This window comes from Drosophila pseudoobscura, unplaced genomic scaffold, assembly GCF_009870125.1.
Source record: "Drosophila pseudoobscura strain MV-25-SWS-2005 unplaced genomic scaffold, UCI_Dpse_MV25 Unplacedtig00000002, whole genome shotgun sequence".
In the NCBI taxonomy this organism is placed as follows: Eukaryota; Metazoa; Arthropoda; class Insecta; order Diptera; family Drosophilidae; genus Drosophila; species Drosophila pseudoobscura.
The window spans coordinates 24,154-38,966 of NW_022881696.1; the positions used below are offsets into that span (position 1 = coordinate 24,154).

Genomic DNA, 14,813 nt, shown 5'->3' on the forward strand with positions numbered 1-14,813 from the left:
GCTTAGAAGTAAATCATCGCAAACTGATCCGAACTTGTGACCATTCCAAAATATTTATGAAACTGTGGACATTTAATAATGAGCTATGGTTAATAGTGGCAGCAGGAGTCAACCTCAACAAGAGTGCTATGGACATTTGGTAAAACGATACATGCACATACTCGTATATTTCCAAAAAATGGAGCCATCAGAAGGGGGAAAAACAATCAAGATTTTATCAGTACGGTATTCTAAGTAATTCAATTTCCCTTCGTCGTTCGACACTCCATCATCGACTGCTGATGACATGGAGTGCCTGGTATTCAATGGCAATATCAATGCCACGGCTCTCACTCTCATCTCCGACACATCCAATCTCGCTATCGATGCCGATGCCGATGCCGTGCAGATCAATCCGATATCGCATCTTCTACGTGTACTTGTACGTGTATGTCGTACGAGTATATTGTATATTGTATATTGATGGTGTCTGTCGTGTCGGTGGTGCTCCGTTCGAGTGCCAATGAGATCAATGACAATGTTATGCCGTGTAATTTACATGCTTCTCACTATCGTACATCGGAGTGCGAATGCTATCTGGTCCTCTGATTGAGATATCAGACACCGCGACAAGCGACTCCCTAGTCAGGTGCATTTTGGAAATTGTTTTTCGCCGAAGAAAAGAGCAGAATGCTCTTTGCATATTTAAGGGGGAGGCGGCCCCCTGACAGCGCATCATTCACGTTTTGGTTGCTGCTCACAAGGGATCGCACCGCAATTAAAATTCAAGGATACCAATAAAACTCTCCTCCGCACGGATATAGACTATGAAGCAAGGTAGGTGTCAGGCCGCCAGGGTGCCTTCCCCTCCAATTATCCACTCCTTCATCCCTCGCATTCACCTTCGTTCCGGTGCACTCCGGTGTTTCTCAAATGCAGCTAGGGGAATCCTGTCATTGCTCGCTCTGGCCAGCCTGGCAGCCATAGCCTTGGGCAGCAATGCGATCGACGAGTTCGATTACCTTTCGGTCCAGGAGATTTGTAGCCTGCTGCCGTGGGAGACGAGCTTCCTGCGCCCGACCACCTGCGACAACTGGGTGACCTGCCCGGCCAACGGCTCCAGCCTGGAGCAAGGCGCTTGCGCCACCGGACTGTTCTACAATAAGCAGCTGGGCCGCTGCAACGTGGCCGCGAGCGTCAGGTGTCCCTACACAGGTGTGGAGGTCGGTGCCCCCGCTAACCTGTGCGCCAACGAGACCGAAGGCAGCTTCGTGCAAGACCCCAGCAGCAGCAACTGCCGCGGCTACATCCTCTGCCAGGGCCACACCCAGATCCACGCCAACTGCCCCAGCGAGCTGATCTTCAATCCCACTTCCCGCTCCTGCGTCTACAACAACCAGTACACGTGCCCGCAGAGCCAGAAGACGCACACCAGCCCGGCATGTCGGGCCCTGCCCAACAACACGCGCCTGGCTCACACCGAGCACTGCGAGAGGTACTACGAGTGCATAAACGATATCCTCCACACCCGCGAGTGTGAACCTCAGAAGGCCTACGACGTGAACAGGGGCTACTGCGTGGACATCGATTTGGTGTCCTGCTATGCCACGGCCGCCCTGCCGGAGCCGGAGAACACATACTGCCTGAACAGAACCGCTGGATACCACGCGGATGACCAGTCCTGCAGCCATTACTACATCTGCGGCAAACCCGTCAACGGCAAGTACGACACGGAGCCCCAGCATCTGAGCTGCGCCCTCGGCCAGTACTTTGACATCGAGAAACTCTCCTGTCGCGACCGTCTCAACGTTCGCTGTTTGCTGGACCGCTGCGTGGGCAATAACATGTCGTACGTGAACGTGGTCGATGATTGCCAAAAATATGCCCGCTGCTCGGGCGGCGTCACCGCCGGCACCGGCCGTTGTCCGGAGAATTACTACTTCGATGAGCGCAGCCAGGGCTGCACGCCCATCAACTACAACTACATTGCCTGCTCGCCGAGGATTGTCTAACCCGTAATTGGCTCACCCGTAAATTAAAATAAAACCCGAGCGTATCATGGTGGAGGTCACAAGTTAGAGGATGGGCATACATGGAAGCAACACTAGCACGCACGATTAAACATTTTCCCAACACGGTAGAACACGAGATATTGTAATTTTGAATTTTTTTTTTTGCATACTTTTATTAATATTAAACTTCAATAATGCATTCCAATTCCTTCCAATAGCTATGCCGGTTTATATATTACTATAGGGGCTAGTTCATAGTTCAACTTAACGATAAAATGATAGGACTGTTTTATGCCTGATCGAAGAATGCACGATCCACGTTCACCTCTAGTCATCCTCCTCAGCATCATTTTACTCGAATGATTTGAATACTCCTCTTTCGTAGTCCATGATGGGACTCCACTCGAATGATGAGGATCGGGACGAAGATGGAGATGGAGATGGGGACGTGGCCAGAGGAAGGAGACAGCAAATGTTCATTTGCAGAGCTCGAGCTGTGCCTCGATAAGGTTCCTTCCAGAAGAGTTCTTTGGTACGGGGTACGGGTACGGCCTTCCCCATCAAATTACGCCGCATACCACATGCCGCATACCGCTTTTGGCAATCGCTCTTCGTTACAGTTCAAGTGCCCAGACATTATCAATTTTCAATTTTAATTAAAAGAGTACCATCGTCGCCAGATTTCGGGTTCGAAGAATTCGGTGCCATACCGTTATTTGATAGCCCGATAACAGATTCAACATTTGAGGGTGCTGACTTTTATACTATTTCCGTGTTCCGATCTTGCCACTGACTGAACAGGTGGGCAGGCACCCGCTTCAGGAGAGTGTTTGCCAGAAAAATTATGTTCCTCCACATGATTCGGAATCTGCTGTAGAGCTCTAGTATCCATAAAGGATATACTTATTATTTTTTTATTTTTTTTTTATTTTTTTAGTGTATAGATAATTGTGTATTTGGTGTATTTAATAAATATGGCCTCCGATTAGCGGGAATTCTGAGAAATAAGAGAGGCCGGAAAGTAGTCATGTGACAGCATGTGTGGAAGAAGATTCATGGATCCCCCGAGGCATGACAGGAGGCAGAAAGCTACAATTGTAATATGTTCATAGCGGCCTAATATTATGCCCGATTATGGAATACGTAGGCTGCCCCGTTTATGTCCGTAGCCATGGCTATTTTTATATATTGCCATTTAAAAGTTTTGAATGAGTTTTTGACCACCCAAAACATTAAATCAAGGGATCCTCTGACTTGCAGATAAAGCCTTGCCTTGCAGACAATTCCTTGTGAGTGCCAAAAGTAGTACTGCGAAAGTAGGGTTAAACGTTTTGAAATGTGTGTAAAATGTGTTCATCTTCCTTAAGAATATTTTTGAAAACAATAAAATCATTTTAAAGGTTATTTGGTTGGCCTTTCACTATTAGTCGCTAGTAAGCGGCTTCTTTGCCTGCTGCTGCCATTCACAGTCCTGCGTAGACTGACTAGTAGCCTCGATCCTTTACTTCAGCAGTCTACAAAAACCGCTGAGGCATCTGAAGAGCTTTTGGCGCCTCTTCCTCCATGCACAGCTGTGCATTCCCAAAAATGCATGACGTCATGTCCGGATCATGTTTTATTAGTGCTGTAGTTATTATGTTGGCCAATCGATACACAGAAATCTACCCAGAGGACAAAGTGCCTTAATCGCTATTAAGATTTGATAGTACTCGCCTGACATTGACAGCAGAGTCGTATTTATTGTCGAGGCATAAGGTATCTAACAAGAGTCTAATTAAAACCGATTGCGTACGCTGCTCACGAGGCTTCAGTACTGGCGCTGGCGCTGGCGCTGGGGCTGGGGCTGGGACTGGTCCCGTCCGTGTCATCATTCATAGCTGTTTGCGACACGACTTTGGTCGAAGCTGCAGCTGATAGCTGGCAGGCGGGATAAGATATTACCTGCGTTGTGCAGCGTTGAGTCACCTCATCGAAGTACTCTTCGCCTGGGCAGGTGCCCGCGCCTATGCTGGCTCCGTCCTGGCATAAGGAGAATCCCCTGCAACCGTCATCCGACTCGCTGGCCAGTTGAATGGTCGTATTGCCGAGACCCACGCAGCGGTCGTAGGCGCAGGGCGCCTTGTAGCGGGGCACGCAGGCACCACCGTCGACGGCCAGGAAGAACCTTCCGTCAGAGCACACGGCATGCTCCAGGGCCATTTGACCGTCCTCTAGCTCGTGGCAGTAGTAGTAGCCGTTGCAAGAGATGTTATCGGACACGAAGTCGCCAGCATGGGCGCAGACGCCCATCTCGTCGATATCCGGGGCCACGGTGAAGTCGCACTCCACGTTCTGCGGATAGTCACATCGTGCAGAGCCGGCGCTGAAATAGAAGGTGCCAGGGCAGGTGCCATTGAGCACCTGGCCGTCCCAGCACATTTGCCAGCCGTTGCAGTTGGTGGTGTCCTTGATGAAGACGCCGTCGGGCAGGATGTTGCAGTAGTTGTCCGGGTCCATCTTCACCTGGCAGGGAAAGTTCCGTATGCAGTCTTCCGTTCCGGCACTATAGTTCATTCCCGTGGGGCACGTTCCTTTCGTCCCCTTTCCGTTCAGACAGTAGTAGTAACTGCTGCAGGAGTACGGATCGGCGGTGAAGCCATTCAGAACCGATGCGCATGGATCGCTCGACACGCACTTGATGCTGTCCGAGGCCACACACTCCTCGCTCTCTCTGTCGTAAAAGAGGTCAGCGCCACAGGTTCCGGCGACTGGCTTCCCATCGACGCACTCTATCCAGGCGTTGCACGCACGGGGATCGTTGATTTTCGTCCCGTTGACGACCAGGGTGCAGATGACACTCGGGTCAAAGGAGGCGCTACCCAGTGGCACCAGGGCTAGTCCAAGGATCACAAATATCCCGGCATCTAGTGCGAATAAATTTAAATTAAATAAACATTAGCACAAACTTTCAAGACTATTTAGATGCTCTCTCAGAATTTTGTCTAGTGATATTCCATTCGTACAAACGATGTATTTTACGTACTCATGTTGCTTGTATGGGGCATTGGAGAAGACTCAAAATGTTTTATCAACGCTCCAAGCTGAAATCGTGGCAACGGCAACGTTCAACTGGAAGGCGCACAGCACTGGTTTTATACTCGTATACAGCACAGAAACACAACGATGATGGTTCGGGCGTTCCGCATGTCCATAAATTTCTGAGCATTACTTCACAGTCGGAACTGTCGTCAGTTTTAGTCAATGGCTAAAATTGGGGTTGAGCGTATATTCATATTTATGTTTTATCAAATGCTGCTAAAGCCTAATTTGACATTTTTTGATATATTTGGGAGCTCCGAGGCTGGTGGTCGATTTACAAACTGCGTATTATATAGAGGATCAGCAATATACGTTCCTTTTTCCAGAGGACACCCAGAGAGTGGCCAGACACTCGCATAGAGTGGCAAAGAGCTGATGGAACAAGAACATTCTTTCGTAAAATAATGATCATGAGGGTGCTGGAAGGCAAATTGTCACGGATCAACTCTGAAAGACCGTCTATTGATCCTGAGAAGAGGAAGTTCTAAAATAAATCCCTCTATATTACGATCATTGGGTAGTTATAAAAATTCGAATTTAAAGTCAGTGCAGCCATACAAATACTTTAACAGAAATATACATATGCATGAGGTGGTGCAAATATGGTTTATTCCGGTATATGTATGTATGTGTTTTTCGACTCCAAAGTCGTTCGCCTGATAAGACAAATGTATGTTCATCATGGTATAAATAAACTCCGATGACCAGTTCATGACAAAAATACAACTGATTATGGTTTTGATACGAGGAAAAGGAGGCAAAGTCTTGTGTTATTCAAAGTATTTCCTCCGTCTGCTTAACAATAAATAAATTTAGCGATTGGCGATTAAATAATGAGACCATATTTTCCTTTATTTTCGTTGATTTCTGCAAATTGCGTAGTCGTGCTATTTATGGGTGCAATTCGTGAATAGCCATCGATCATGCAAAATAATTTTGACCATAAGTGGGGAGGTTCGATTCATCATGTCTCGTGCTTGACGTGTCGTCGATCAATGCGATCCGGGCAATTCCTCCTCCGCCGACGATAAATGTCGGCTCGGATCCATATAAAAGCCTGCCAAGGCAAGGGCTCCCCAACAGTGTTCGACTGTAAGCTACCAGAACGCGCACTGAAGAAAATTCCAAATATGTTGGGTGGGTGCTGCTGAAACACATGGCTATACTACACATTCTACATAGAATAAATAGAATACAATCTACAATCATTAATGTTTCTCCAATAGGTAGAGATCAAGGATCGATGCTCGCCGCCCTCCTGCTGCTGCTCTGCAGCTGCACGGCTCCGGCTGCTGCAAATCTGAACATGAGTGCCCTCTGCCTGATGGTACCCGACGGCATGTTCGTGTCCAGCCAGGCGGATTGCTCCAGCTACTATCAATGCCAGGGCGCGACGGCCAGCTTGCTGAGCTGCTCCAACGGGCAGTACTTCGACAAGGACGCGCAGATGTGTGTGGCATCCTCGCAGAGCACCTGCGCAAGCAAGAGCCAGCCCTGTCTGGGGAAGGCGGTGGGCACCTTCCAGGCGGACAGTAGCTCCTGTGGTGGCTACTGGTACTGCAGTGCCTCGGGCGCCTTGAGCGGCAGCTGCCCCAGCGGCGAGAACTTCGATCCCACCAAATCGGCCTGTGTCTATCCTTACCAGTATGCGTGCACAGTGTCGACCGTGGACAACGGAAGCGGTGCCAGCTTAGAAGTGTCGCTCAATCTGTGCTCCATAATCGAGAACGGTTTCTACTTTGGAAGCGCCTCGAATTGCAGTGGATGGAACTACTGCCAGGACAATGTGCTGCATACCGGCACCTGCCAGAACGGGTTGATCTTCAACGTGAATGGACGGAGCTGTGGCTACCGTGGTTCCAGCTCCTGCGCACAGGTTACCAACGACCCCTCGTTGACCGCAGCCGCAGCCCCATCGAACTGCACCACGTCTGGCGAAAAGAAGGCCGCCACCGCGTGCAACCAGTACTACCTCTGCACCGGCAGCACCTACTCCCTGATAACATGTGCCACTGGCTCGTACTACGACACCGTCTCGATGCAATGCGTAAGCCGCATGCAGGCGCGCAATGACTGCGATCGCTGCCTGGGCTCCACGAAGACCTTTGTGAATGCCTACTCGAACAGCAGCTGCGACCAGTACTTGTATTGCGTCAATGGCGTGCAGCAGGCGATTGAGACCTGCCCCGTGAACTACTACTTCAACGAGAATGTTGGAAGCTGCGTCTACGAAACGGAGCCACAGTTCGATTTCTGCAATCCCACAAAGGCATCAGGAGTGCCAGCAACAACGGCAGCCACAAACACGACCACAAGCGCATCAACAACAACGAAAGCTACTGCCACTAATACCACAGCAAAGCCCGTATAATGCTTTTGCTTATCAAATATTGCAATTAAAGGAAGCCCCTTGAGTATTCGAGATTAGCATTTTGTCTGTCAGGATTGTATATTTAGTAGCATAGCTATAGGAGACTATCTCCCGTACCATTTGGATCCGTATCTGTGTGTGCGTTGAGTAGGTTTTTAGTAACAGCCCACTGCCGTCTGCCTGTTCTGAGCGAACTCAGCATATCCCTTCGTTTGACATATATGTACATACATACATATAGAAAATGGGATCAGTAGTACCAGTACTATGCTGGAAAACCACGAGACCGTTTTTGTTGAGGTTAAGTAATAATCTTGGGTTGAGTCTGTTGGGAGCAAAAAATAACCCTTCCCTTCCCTACCCTACCACCTATTTCGACTGTTTCTGCCTGCGCTGATTAGTTCTCGCTGTTCAATTATTAAGGTTCGCCACTTATACTGATATGAACGAGCATAGATTGTCGGTGGGGTCTGCACCCATTCATGGTAGTCTTCGAGAAGCATGAGAATCACCCGACAGCGCAATGGCTTGTCTCTTGGCTATGATTAAAATGATTATAGCGATGATAATTCAATAAAACTAAACTGATATAAAATTGAATCGTGTTTCTTGTATCATGTATCTATAATTCTCAGGAATCGAGCGCTTATCAATTGGCTTGTCGCTGAAAGAAGCTCTCAAAATATATGATTTATATTTTTGGCCATCAGCGAAACGCCGCGACACACACAAGTATAAAAGACAGGTGCTGGGAAAACTCCATATTCAGTCATTGACTAGCTTTCAGTATTAGTTCAAGCGGCCATCTCTGAAATCATGACAACAGGCAAGTGAATCCCGTCGGAAGCATCCTCGGAAGACTGGCGTCGACAGGTGTAACAGGTAATAACGAAATTCAATCTGCATTCACAGGCAAATTCCTCTCGGCCGCCATCCTCTGCCTCGCGGTGGGCACTGCCTTGGGCGACGACGTGCTGGAGGGCAATTACAACGTGACGGCCTTCTGCACGGCGGTGAAGACGGGCACCAATCTGGGCAGCATCGTCTCCTGCGACTACTACTATGTGTGCACTAGCACCGGACCCCAAAAAGCCTACTGCAGCAGCGGATACGCCTTCAGTCTATCCACGGGTTCCTGCACCCCAGTTGCTCAAGCGAACTGTTACTACGGCGTGGAGAATCCTTGTCTGGGAAGGACGGGCGAGAGCTGGGTGCCCGTTACGGGAACGTGCAACCAATACTACTACTGCCTGGACGGCGTCAACAAGGGACAGGGCTCCTGCAAGGGTACCCAGTCATTCGACAAGGTCAGCCAGCAGTGTGTCTACGGAAACTGCATTGCTGGCGTTGTAGACAATGATGAGCCCAACCTGACGAACATCTGCGAAGTCGTACCTTACGGCAAGTACTTTGGCGACACCCAGACCTGTGATACATGGAACTATTGCCAAACCAACGGCACGCTTCAGTCGAACAAATGTTCATCGGTGAGATCCCGCGGATCCCTGCACCTTGCTTGAGCACTGTACTTATTCAATGCCCCTATTTTCAGGCATACAACGTGGAAACTGGCGAATGTGTGTACTTCAACGACAATGTGTGCAGCAGAGTCACCGATACCCCCCTGGGTACTGCCCCAACCCAGTGCGCCAACTCTGGTGATGTTAAGCCCAACGACAAAATCTGCGGCAGCTACTACACTTGCAAAGGAAAGACTTGGGTGTCAGTTGACTGCGCCTATGGATACTACTATAATGTTGAGACGAACAGCTGTGTGCTAAGAAAGACAGCCACACCGGTCGCGGGATGCAATCGGTGTCAATACGCCACGACGACATGGGTGAATGCCGTGAGCAATACTACCTGCGGCACCTACTACTACTGCAACAACGGCCAGGCCTTACTCCAAACCTGCCAGGACAAGTATTACTTCAACGAAAACCAGCAGGGCTGTCTTTCGACTTCGGACACCACAAGTTTTGACACTTATGTAAAAAACAACGGAGCTTGTGCTGGTGCAACGGTTTCCGATGGATCCGAAACCAACGATCTAGCGAACGTTTATCGATTACCATAAAGAGGAAGTGCTTTTCCCGGTGTAAAAAAAAACAAAATTGTATCCGTATTATATTAAAAATATTCAGTTAATAACATTCACAAGCAAATCATTTGATGCACTACTTCTATGAATCATTCTTGAGGTTTAAGGAATTAAGGAGTCAATGAGTCATTTTTTTAGATTTCAATCATGGCGGAGTATTGTACTCGTGTGCCTACCCTCGCCGAAAATCACAATACAACGACATCGGGAAATTAGTATACAAAGTATGATGTTCAAGATCTGCGGCAGATCGCAGCACACACAGATTGCAAACACAAGTTTTCGATTAATTCTGACATTAGCCGCACCCAGCGGTCCGTTGTGGAGGATCGGCTGTATAAAAGGGAAGCACACGGAGTGGCGCCACCATATTGCGGTGCCGAAAAGAAACCGAAAAACACAACCCAACCAGAACCTATATCGAAATTCACGTCAAAGTGCCAAAACTGAAATGCAATGCTTTTGGGCATTTGTCTTGGGCATAATCTGTCTCCGCCTTGGAGCCGGACATGCCGTAGATCGAGGGCGACAGCTGCAGGTTCAGGCCGCAATTGGTGACTTGAGCCACGTGAGTAGCGTAGCCGGATCCCGAATCCGGATGTAGGGCTCCCATCTAAATCCACCTGCCTGCTTGCAGATCTGTGACGGCCGTCCGGATGGCGAACTGGTGCCCCATCCGTTGGACTGCAGTGGATACTTTGTCTGCGCGCGAGTCCCGACGCTCCACTACTGCGATCAGGGCCTCCAGTTCGACGAGACTCGTGGAGCGTGCGATCTGACGGAGAATACCAACTGCAGGCAGAGTGAGCTGCTGCAGGCCAGTCACAGACCGGCCAACGACTTTGTGGCCGACTCTTCTGAACTCATTTGGTGGCCCCAGCGGCCGCGCCCCGTCTTCGTGGCCGTTGACGTGGCCAGTGGACTGCCCGTAAGTCCCATGGCGAAGTACGACCCTCAGCATATCGAGTGCCGCCACTTTGGCGCCTACTTTCTGCCCCATCCAAGCAACTGCCGTCTGTACTTCATCTGTGCCTACGGGCACCTGCACCGTCATCAGTGCGGCCGTGGCACATTCTGGAACTACGAGCAGTCCGAGTGCCAGCTAAGCAATAGCGCCGTCTGCTACGGCCAGTCGCGGCCCGATCGCCAGGACGCCGACGGGGGGATAGACGAGACCAGTGGGACTACGACCAGCAGCGGGGGGGAGGTGACAGTCTGCTACATTGTTGGCACCAGCGGCACCAGCACGGTCTTCTCAGAGCCTTCCACTACGGACGCGACAGTACCGCTCCTGGAGCCAGTACCTTCTCCGCCACGCGCCGAAGCCAGTTCCCCCCTGACATGCCCTTCAGAGAAGCAGAGCTATATGTCCCATCCCGAGGACTGTAGCAAGTATTACATATGCATTGGCGGCTTGCCGGTGCTGACGTCTTGTCCCAAGGGTCTCTACTGGGACCAGATGTCGGGATACTGCGACCTGGCCAAGAATGTCAAATGCTTCCAAGTTTGATCAATAAACTCGAGCTCCTAGTGCTCGATATTGCACTTGCTACATACGTATCGTGTCTGTGCACAAAAGAAGATTTCAACTGCAGATCCAACTGAATTCGTATGTATGCGATCCATACATATTATCCTCTATCGAATCAATCGCAATTCCTGGCAGAAAATTCTTGATTGGAAAACATAAAAATCTGTAATGGGGCTTCAGATTATCTGCCTATTCGGAACAGAGTTCTTCCCATCTCTGACCATTATTGATGATTAAAAATGCTTCCGTTGGACTTTATTTTTGTTATTATTTCTTGAGTTCTTGATTATCCAAAAGCCAATACTGGTAAAAACTTTTCAAAAATATCTGGTATCCTTTGGCAGCACATACTTTTACAAAACTGTGGCCATTGTAAGCCTTTGCCACATGATGCTTCTGTTGTGAATATTTTCAGGTGTCTCCCTCTCCGGCTTATCAGAATGCCACGGATAGTGCTTCACTCCGGCTACGATTCGCTTCCATAGCGTTGGGGGATCTGTTTCATCCGCAGTGACGCTTGCTGGACCACAGATCACCATGAAAAGCAAAGTTCCACAGAAGGCCAATCTAAACACGTTCGTTTCGCCCATCTGGAGGCTCCGTTTACACTCGTTTACTGGATTGTGTGCAAGTGACTGATCTTCAAAATAAATTAAAAACAGACTCGGCATGATGGCAATCTTATCAATAGAGAATATTTTACAACGCTGCAAATTGCTTTACAGCAGATACTACTGGGATAAGATAGCAAAGATACTAAGTTGTACAGTGGCGAAGCTAAGTATTGGCAAAGCACTTGTCTATTTATAGAGAACCAATAATTGTATCCGATGAATTAAAATATTTTCTATTATAGTGGCTACTTTTTAGAACGGTGTTTTTTTGCCTTCTTATGCAAAACTTCAGCAGGAGAAAATACATACATATATTATTTCATGTGCAAATTCATAAGCATAGGGGCTAGTGGTGGCGAAAAGTCGCGTCCTCTTCGATCGCTGGTGGGTCTATACGAAGTATTCGATTATTATATTGGCACGTACAAATTATGGCTAAGAGAAATATATTATATTATTCCGATTTTGTGGGAAAAACGAAGGAGTGTAAAAAGTATTTCTATAAAACATCTACATACAGTCAGCACAACATTTATTCGGACACTCGTCTATGTCAACTTTCTTTATAAATAACTTGAAAAGTATTTAAGTTTGACAAAAAATTTTTATTTCATTATGAACATGGATATTATTACTACTAATTTCAAAACTAAAAACAAAAAAAAACTTCTTTGGCGTATCAAAAAAAATTAAAAGTATCAAAAAAGCCACTTTTTTACGCACAACAATTATTCGGACACTTTATATTTTGTACGAAAAAAACTTATTGTCCCCAATTTTTTCTGATTTAAATATTTGGTGGGGCCGCCCTTAGCTTTAATAACAGCTTTTAGACGTCGGGGCATACTTTTTACCAAATGATTGGTTTCATTTGGATCAATTTTCTCAAATTTCGTCATCAGACCCGTTTTAAGGATTTCCTTGGAGGAAATTTTATGTTTCCTAATTTTTTTTTCTAGCAAATCCCAAACATGCTCTATGGCGTTCAGATCTGGTGACTACGGCGGCGTTTTTAACTGCTTGCACTGATACAACAGCCATTCTTGGACCAAAAACGAGGTATTTTTGGGGTCATTGTCTTGTTGAAACAAGAAATGCATCGCTTTAAGACCCAATTTTTCGACACTCGCCATTGAATTGTCAGTCAAAATTTTCTTGTAGATGTGTTAGTCCATCTTCGTCTCAATAAACACCATTTTACCAGGTCCAGCTGCTGCCATACACCCCCAAACCATTACATTTCCATCGCCATGCTTCACTTCATTTCCGATGTGAACAAAAAAAAAAGATTGGAGTTCGCAAAACTTCACTTAAATAAGCCAGATTCCTTTTTGGAGAGTGTTATATTTAATGAGGAGTCTAAATATAATATATTCGGACATGATGGACCATCCAAAGTATGGAGAAAGGATAATCAAGCCATGAAAGAGAAAGACCTCATCCCAACAGTGAAGCATGGCGGTGGAAATGTAATGGTTTGGGGGTGTATAGCAGCAGCTGGACCTGGGCAAATGGTGTTTATTGAGACCAAGATGGACAAACACATCTACAAGAAAATTTTGACTGACAATTCAATGGCGAGTGTCGAAAAATTGGGTCTTAAAGCGATGCATTTCTTGTTTCAAAAAGACAATGACCCCAAAAATACCTCGTTTTTGGTCCAAGAATGGCTGTTGTACCAGTGCAAGCAGTTAAAAACGCCGCCGTAGTCACCAGATCTGAACGCCATAGAGCATGTTTGGGATTTGCTAGAAAAAAAAATTAGGAAACATAAAATTTCCTCCAAGGAAATCCTTAAAACGGGTCTGATGACGAAATTTGAGAAAATTGATCCAAATGAAACCAATCATTTGGTAAAAAGTATGCCCCGACGTCTAAAAGCTGTTATTAAAGCTAAGGGCGGCCCCACCAAATATTTAAATCAGAAAAAATTGGGGACAATAAGTTTTTTTCGTACAAAATATAAAGTGTCCGAATAATTGTTGTGCGTAAAAAAGTGGCTTTTTTGATACTTTTAATTTTTTTTGATACGCCAAAGAAGTTTTTTTTGTTTTTAGTTTTGAAATTAGTAGTAATAATATCCATGTTCATAATGAAATAAAAATTTTTTGTCAAACTTAAATACTTTTCAAGTTATTTATAAAGAAAGTTGACATAGACGAGTGTCCGAATAAATGTTGTGCTGACTGTATGTATGTTCTTAGATTACATTAGAAGCGTCTTAATAATTAGTACATTTAATTTTTTCATCCGCCGGGCAGTTCTTTTCGCCGTCACAGCGCCAGGAGGCTGATATACGAAGAAGGACTTCTTCGTGGCATTATTCCACGACACTGGAGCCGCTGTTTCCACACCCTCCCCGTTGTCTAGGTCAATGGCTATGCTATGGCAATGTCGAAGGGCTGTCCACTGTCCAGAGTTGGCCAAGACGCTCTCGGTGCTCCAGTACATATAGTCTTGCTGCCAATTAGTATCTGACGCTTGTTGCTATCCAGTAGAGGCGTATCGTTTCCTGGTCGGATGTGCGTCGGAGTGCGACGCATGGAGCTCGACCAGGACCAGGGAACACGGCTGCTCCACCCCCCCTTCCACAAGATGCGCGCCCTCGGCACGGAACGCAGATAATCAGGACATTGTCGTTGCACAGCTTTATTTAGCTTCTCCATTGGTCATGCCGACCTGTTTAACAACTCCGTCTGCAAAATGCATTTAAATGTAAAATCCACCTTTCGCACAATATACCTTGAAGACAAAATTGCATTGCTGTGCGTTTTTGCGAACAGCTGTTGTCACCTTTATCCACCAGTCTGGCAGCGCTGTGAAAATCACCGATGGATGGATGGTAACACTATCAGCTGATTTCTGGCGCCAAGAACCAAGAAAGTGACAACAAAATTTCTGCCGCAAACTTTGGAAAACAACTGAAAATTCAGAAAATGCACAAAAAAAACACAAATAAGTCCACTTAGGCGGTTAGTACTAGTTGTTCTAGTATGCCTTTTTCCAAAAGTTCCAAAATGGTTTCTATTGCTTTGCACAGTTGATCCTCATAGGCGCTGAGTGACGGCTGGCGCCACACCAAATGTTCAATTTGAATATTCTTTAATGTTGTAATGACTGTTGTAAC

General features: G+C 46.9%; 6 protein-coding genes across 6 annotated transcripts; 4 read left to right on the top strand and 2 right to left on the bottom strand.

Moving 5' to 3' along the window:
* The first annotated feature begins 705 nt into the window (after positions 1–705).
* Positions 706–2,196, top strand: LOC117185411 (peritrophin-48-like). Its single transcript, XM_033385664.1, has 2 exons — positions 706–816; positions 919–2,196. Exons 1-2 carry the CDS (start codon positions 807–809, stop codon positions 1,989–1,991), a joined length of 1,083 nt encoding a protein of 360 aa, XP_033241555.1. The 5' UTR covers positions 706–806; the 3' UTR covers positions 1,992–2,196.
* A 1,392-nt stretch (positions 2,197–3,588) lies between these two features.
* LOC117185410 (peritrophin-48-like) lies at positions 3,589–5,124 on the bottom strand. The gene is made up of 2 exons (XM_033385663.1): positions 5,014–5,124; positions 3,589–4,894 (listed from the first exon to the last, which is right to left on the bottom strand). The coding sequence occupies exons 1-2, from the start codon at positions 5,033–5,035 to the stop codon at positions 3,789–3,791; spliced, it is 1,128 nt and encodes a 375-aa protein (XP_033241554.1). The 5' UTR covers positions 5,036–5,124; the 3' UTR covers positions 3,589–3,788.
* A 978-nt stretch (positions 5,125–6,102) lies between these two features.
* LOC117185409 (peritrophin-48-like) lies at positions 6,103–7,491 on the top strand. The gene is made up of 2 exons (XM_033385662.1): positions 6,103–6,206; positions 6,296–7,491. The coding sequence occupies exons 1-2, from the start codon at positions 6,200–6,202 to the stop codon at positions 7,438–7,440; spliced, it is 1,152 nt and encodes a 383-aa protein (XP_033241553.1). The 5' UTR covers positions 6,103–6,199; the 3' UTR covers positions 7,441–7,491.
* A 674-nt stretch (positions 7,492–8,165) lies between these two features.
* Positions 8,166–9,613, top strand: LOC117185412 (peritrophin-48-like). The gene is made up of 3 exons (XM_033385667.1): positions 8,166–8,266; positions 8,353–8,927; positions 8,993–9,613. The coding sequence occupies exons 1-3, from the start codon at positions 8,257–8,259 to the stop codon at positions 9,515–9,517; spliced, it is 1,110 nt and encodes a 369-aa protein (XP_033241558.1). The 5' UTR covers positions 8,166–8,256; the 3' UTR covers positions 9,518–9,613.
* A 284-nt stretch (positions 9,614–9,897) lies between these two features.
* On the top strand, positions 9,898–11,097 carry LOC4813398 (probable chitinase 10). The gene is made up of 2 exons (XM_001353265.3): positions 9,898–10,109; positions 10,179–11,097. Exons 1-2 carry the CDS (start codon positions 9,993–9,995, stop codon positions 11,049–11,051), a joined length of 990 nt encoding a protein of 329 aa, XP_001353301.2. The 5' UTR covers positions 9,898–9,992; the 3' UTR covers positions 11,052–11,097.
* Positions 11,098–11,320: 223 nt separating this feature from the next.
* Positions 11,321–11,715, bottom strand: LOC26532854 (uncharacterized). The gene has a single exon (XM_015187240.2). It carries the CDS (start codon positions 11,660–11,662, stop codon positions 11,426–11,428), a length of 237 nt encoding a protein of 78 aa, XP_015042726.2. The 5' UTR covers positions 11,663–11,715; the 3' UTR covers positions 11,321–11,425.
* Positions 11,716–14,813: the final 3,098 nt, after the last annotated feature.

Bases quoted from the DNA above. Each gene is read 5' to 3' on its own strand.
- LOC117185410 (XM_033385663.1), bottom strand. From the start codon at position 5,035: ATGCCCCATACAAGCAACATGA. The intron at 4,895-5,013 runs GTACGTAAAATA...TATTCGCACTAG, and splicing joins GCCCCATACAAGCAACATGA to ATGCCGGGATATTTGTGATC.
- LOC117185412 (XM_033385667.1), top strand. The intron at 8,928-8,992 runs GTGAGATCCCGC...CCCTATTTTCAG, and splicing joins AGTCGAACAAATGTTCATCG to GCATACAACGTGGAAACTGG.
- LOC4813398 (XM_001353265.3), top strand. From the start codon at position 9,993: ATGCAATGCTTTTGGGCATTTGTCTTGGGCATAATCTGTCTCCGCCTT. The intron at 10,110-10,178 runs GTGAGTAGCGTA...GCCTGCTTGCAG, and splicing joins CAATTGGTGACTTGAGCCAC to ATCTGTGACGGCCGTCCGGA.
- LOC26532854 (XM_015187240.2), bottom strand. From the start codon at position 11,662: ATGGGCGAAACGAACGTGTTTAGATTGGCCTTCTGTGGAACTTTGCTT.